This window comes from Boleophthalmus pectinirostris, unplaced genomic scaffold (genome assembly GCF_026225935.1).
Source record: "Boleophthalmus pectinirostris isolate CB_2022bp ecotype Guang Dong unplaced genomic scaffold, ASM2622593v1 HiC_scaffold_8, whole genome shotgun sequence".
Lineage (NCBI taxonomy): Eukaryota > Metazoa > Chordata > Actinopteri > Gobiiformes > Gobiidae > Boleophthalmus > Boleophthalmus pectinirostris.
In genome coordinates, this window is record NW_026571515.1 from 15566771 (window position 1) to 15572770 (window position 6000).

The 6000-nt window shown below is 38.8% G+C and overlaps 1 protein-coding gene across 1 annotated transcript in view; it reads right to left on the reverse strand.

Annotated features, from left to right (window-relative positions):
- The window catches only part of fgd1 (FYVE, RhoGEF and PH domain containing 1), a 45766-nt gene that overhangs the window by 1765 nt on the left and 38001 nt on the right, over window positions 1–6000 (reverse strand). Inside the window, 1 exon segment of the mRNA XM_055166435.1 lies at window positions 5092–5238. Within this exon segment, the coding sequence (XP_055022410.1) occupies window positions 5092–5238 (147 nt within the window).

Sequence of the window (6000 nt, forward strand, 5' to 3'; positions counted from 1 at the left end):
AGTTTTAGCTGTTTAAACTCCACAAAATATCGCAATAAACATCGTAGCGTGAGATGTATATCGTGAAAATATCATAACGAGAGATTTGGATATTGTTACATCCCTAATTGTGAGCCTCCCTAGCCTGATTCATCAGCCGGTTTCACTTTGTAGAAACCATCTGACCTTGCAGCATTAGGATTTGTTCGCTTGATGGTAGGTGGGTACTTTTTTTAATTTAACCAATCGCTGTTATTTGGTCCTGAAATTTGTAATGCGCCGTTAATGGGACTAACTGGTATTAAGCTTTTCCCAAATCCCATCGGAAGAAGGGCAATAACGTCTTTCCCCTTGATAAAATTCGCCAAATATTCTCTTTGTTCTGGCTTTAAATCCTCGATCTCGGGAATCGTTGCCAACACAGAATGTCTGGCTCTTCGCTGATTGACTGGTGTGCGGTCTACAACTTCCGGGGTTCTTGCAAATCATCTAGAGTATTCCAATTCCTGACCTAGTCGCTGGAGAGAAAGGAAATTGAGAGGAGGCACTAGGTGGCGTTAGCCTCCCCACCATGTCGTGAACTGTCCCACCATATCGCAATAAATATCGTTTCGTGAGACTTGGATATCGTTACACCCCTAGTCTGTTTACATGAGTTCCTTCTTGCTTCACTCTACTTGGTATCTTAATTGTGTAGCTTTTCTGGTGGAAGGTTTGTCAGAGGCTTTTTCTTCATGGTTATTGCTTTGTCTGGAATGTTTCACAGTATGGCATTAAACCAGACCAAGTTAGAGGTCAGATCTGTGGAAAGGCAACCCGAATGAATCAGAATGTCTGTTTTTCTAGTATTTTTGAGCTATAAAACAACCTGTAATTAAATAAATGCAAGGTAGTGCTGAACATTCTTCGCAGAGAAACAAGACTCTCCAACAGAAAAGTTACACAATGCACCTTTAAAACTAAAATAAAATAAGAAACAGTGATTGAAATGTGTGATTTAGTAGTTATTTTCCCTCAAAAAATAAAAGTTTAAACATTATGAGACTTTTTGGGCCAACTACAGTCAGTCTGTTATCTTAAATCAGTTTGTAAGTCCAATCATGTTATCTGCTGAACTGATATCTGGAAGCCGTTATCTGATCCAGCAAATATTTTCAGTATCAGCGCTGATATCAGAGAACAGTATCGGAGTGGCGTATCGCTACATCAAATATGGACACAATTTTGGCATTCAGAAAATAGTAAGAATCTTGACTCCAACTGATGCTGTGTGATGAAGACCAGTTTCTCTTATTATTCACCTAAAATGTCTGCCTTCACAGCACCTGACTGTAACAAGGGACTACTGCTGGCCCATTGGCACAACATCACAGAACCAGAGCTCAGCCTGCTCCACCTGGTCACTGCTCACACATGAATATTCAACAAACGCACTGAATGTAGAGAAATAGGTTTTTACAACATGGAAATTAGTTAAAAATGTATTGTGTAACTTTTTTGGTAGAGGTTCAAATGCTTTTGTTCATGGAGATGTTACTGCTTTGACTGGAATGTTTCACAGCCTTTTTATCTTTACTAAGACCAAAACCAGGCTAAGTTACAGGTCAGATCTGTGTAGCAGCAACCCCACTCACAGTCAGAATGCTTTGTTTTCTAGATATTTTTGAGCAATAAAATCACCTGTAATTTTATAAATGTAAGGTAGAGCTGTTTAATGTCACACTGTGGAAAATTCCAGGCAGAGCAATGACATATCCATAGAAACAAGCAGCTGACAGACTCCCCCAACCAAAAAGTTACATAGAGTGACTTTAAGAATCACTTTATTTCCAACAAAGAGATTTGTCTTTGCATTTGACCCGTATTTCGTGTGTTATGGGTTAACAAGATCTAAGGGTAATTTTAGTATATTTGTCCTCACATTAATTTTGCTATTAAAACTCTCCCTTTTACCCCCTACTGAAGTGTTATACATGCTGTTTTTTCAGTAAACAGACATAAAATATGCTTAATTTAGGGCCTCAGCTACAAAAGTGCAAAATATCAAGTCTGTAAGTAAACTAAAACTATTCTTACTGGCTTCAAAACCAAACCAAAAGTATGATTTCACCATGACTTCACTGGTGCCAGTCATGGAAACAGCTGGTGTCAGGTCCAGGGCACAGAGCCACATCACTTCCTGAATTTCCATGGTGTTTATGACATTTGGGTTTGGACATTCAGACTGAAATAAACCTTTCAAATAATGTGCAATTTCGCAGACCAAGATGTGTAATTTGCCATTTATTTGAGAAATAAATGCACTTAGAGCAGCTTTTTCGATTGTTACGAACGCTTAGAGCTGTCAACCATTTTGACTCACTACACTCAAATCAATCCAATCCAATCAAAATGGAAAGAGCGCATTTACTTGATGTTTAGTTTTGATGTTCCTATTGGACACTTGCTTTCCCTACATTATCACGCAGTGTGTGTGTGACGTAGGATAATGCCGAAAATATGCTTCGGAAAGCCACAACTCTCAGCTTTTTATGGAAAAAAGGTAAGTTTCTATCTTTTATGGCTGGAAAGTTATGCGCGGTTATATAAAACATCATATACAATACCATCAGGCTGGATTAAACCTGATAGGGGCAGTGGACCAAATCTGAATAGTTGGCAAGATCTGAGTCAGGATCCCAGTTGGAGAATGAACCAACTGAGCATGACTTAAGATGATGGGAGAACTCAAAGACCATATGTTAACCTGCAACCTACTGTATGTTATGGTTTGGGGGAAGGAAAATAGACTATATAAAGCAGTGGACTGAGTAAGTGTGACATCACCCATAGCGTCAAATGAAGCTCACCGAAGCTTGCAGTTATAGGAGCGAATCTGGAGCCAGGTCTATATAAGAATAGGAATTAATTTACAGACAAAATAGCGAAATAAAAACACTAGGATCTTGTAGAGCGGGTTAAAACGAACATTTTAAGATCAAAATGACGAGGCTCACTGCAGCAATTACAATGTAAAGTGAACTGGGGCCAGAGTCGATAGAGCCGGAAGTGCGTTCATGCTCACTTCCTATTTGGAACGTGGCAGCAAGCAGATTAACTATGTCCATTTATATAAACAGTCTTTGGGAAGGAGTAAAGAAGACTAAATATTGTACAGTAGATCGTTAGACACTGTTGTACGTTTTATATTTTTGAGTTAATGTGTCCAAAAAAAAGTTTCTGAATAAAATCCTGACTGTTCCTGAATGGATAACACAGAGTTTGCATATTTTAGCAGCTCTTCCTCCTCCAAACCCAGTGTCCCCTGATTCACCTCTGAGTCTGTTGCTTAGAGACGGCCGCACAATCACTCACACTGTTTGATTGAAGAGAAACGCTTTTATCATCAAACACTGCAGCCTTCAGTCTCATTCAAACACGGCCAATGCACAGTGAGCTCCACATGTGCTGCGGGGGGCTGCAGACAAACACTCAAACTCCACATGACCCACTTTTATTGTGACCGAATTACATTTGCTTGAGCTTTGTTGATAAATAATTCATCACATGAGTTAAAATGAATTCAGAATGTGCCTTTTTTGTTTTAATTAAAGAGCCTATATTACGCTATTGTCTGATCTATGTTATAATGTTATCAGAAACTTAACTGGAGTTGTGTTTTGTTTCATTCACACATGTTTAACACACAAACTCTGCACATTCAGACTAAGTTCTTCTCTCAAATGGAAAACAGTCTGTTCCATCTTATACATTAATGCCATGTGGTGATACAGGAAGTGCTCCAGTGTGTTTTTAAACTCCATACACCTTCACTACAATCATTTGGATAATTTCAGCCCTGGAATTGCCAATCTCTACTGAATTAAAGGTAACATGTGGAATAGAGCATTTTGAGCTTTGACTAACCCCACATTTAATTGTCCTTCAGAGTCGGTTTTCCGAGGAAGTTGCCTAGCGACACGCCCCTTTTCCTGGGACGGCGCGACACAGAACTCGGTGGCAGAAAAAGAAGATCGAGCAAGGATTCCGAGTCAGAATCCAACATGGCTGTGCCCACTCTGATGTGTAAATATGAATTGTTTCTATTGTGTTTGGACTTTGGTGTTTTAAAGCACAATTTTAGTCTCTCGTATTAAAACCTTACCATGTCCGTATCACTGCCTATGAGTTTGGTAGTCGGTGTTGTGGTGAGGCTCTCCGAGTTTGACAAGCAAAACATAATAATAAGCTTCAAGCTCGAATGTGACATCAAATCTGAGGTCCAAGTAGGAGTCGGAAGATAATTGAACGCAGGGTAATAATACTCATTAATAATACTCAGGGCCTGTTCTAGGGAAGGGGCCACACCTCTAATCTGATTGGCCCCTGAAGTCCCCCTGTTCTGTCAATCAACTGACGAGAAGAAGAATCGTAGAACCGGACAATTCCACCCTCAGACTCTTGGTGGCAGTAGACCTATTGCGTCAATGCAACTTAATGGGAGAAGAAACAGACCTGTCGAGAGCTTTTTTTTTTTTTTTTTTTTTTTTTTTACTGTCTATGCTTGTATTTACACTATTCTGAATTAATCATTTGTGTGTTTGGATGTGCTTGGAGATCCCTTAACAGCCCCTGTTTTAGAAAAATCCTAGAACTGCCTCTGGGATTACTCAAACATGTGTGAATAAAACAAAACACTCCAAACTTATTTCTGATGAGGTAACAGCATTATAACATGGCTTAAAGTTTACAAGAATCGGTTCAGCTTTGTGTAATAAGTGAGTGTTGAGTAGTTTCCATTAGTTTAGATGTTTTAGTTTTAGTTCAGTTACAGTGTTTGGAATTGATTTAATGTCTCTAAAGTTTCAAACCTTTTTTTCTTTTTTTAAATGAAGGAAAAAACATTGTGGAGCTGCAGTAAAAGAAAATCAAAACAAGCTTAATATTATGATTTTTACTTATTTTTCATGTTATATACTACCTTAATTACCTCACTGAAAAAGCAAGATTTGTAAAACACTTTAGACAGCTGTGATTGTTGTAAACATGCTCTACAAATAAATTCTGACCTCAACCTAAAAAAGAGAAGAATTATGCCTCTGTATTGTGAGTTACATGTACAGTAGTTGTTACCTGCGGAGCTCCGTAGATGTAGAGCACCAGCGGTTCATTCTCTGGAATCACAAACCAGGCCTTCTGCCACCCACGCCCCGAGCTCTTCTCCATTAGGTGGAGGAAGCTGCACATCACACTGTTCTCTGCAGCTAAAGACGCCTGTTTCTGTATCACACAAATGCACACAAGTATTTAATCACACGTCATCATGATCTGGTCCTGGTTTAGTCTTGATCTAGTCCATGTTTAGTCCCAAAAAACACAAACAAACTCATTCAGCTATTTGTGTACACTTGTTCTGGTTTGACCTGGTTTAGTCTTGATTTAGAAGCAGCTTGGTCCTGTTCTAATCCTGATTTAGACATTATGATCTAGTCCTGGTTTAGTCTTGGTCTAGTTCAGGTTTAGATCCAGGTTTAGTCCCAGTTTTGCTTCGCTTTTAACACACTAGGGACGTAACAATAATCGAAATTTCGTGATATCATATCGTCAAAAGTCTCACAATCATTTCGTGGACCAGGACAATATATCGAATATCGAAGTCTCTAAGTTATAGCGCAGCGATAAAGCTACAAAAACAGGGAACTACATAGACCATAATCCTTTTCACCGTTTCAGTGCCAATTACATAAAGAAATATCTTGGATTAAGACAGAACCAAAGTCTTGTCAATGCATTTTAAAAGGAAAAAGTAGCGTACGCATTAACATTTTATAAGCCTCCACAAAACATCGCAATAAATATCATACCGTGAGATGAATATCGAAAATATTGTATTGAGGGATTTAGATATCGTTAGATCCCTAAAACACACACAGTCAGATATTTGTGTACACTTCTTCTGGTTTGATCCTGGTTTAGTCCTGATTTAGAAGCAGCTAGGCCTTGTTCTAGTCTTGATTTAGACATTATGATCTAGTCCTGGTT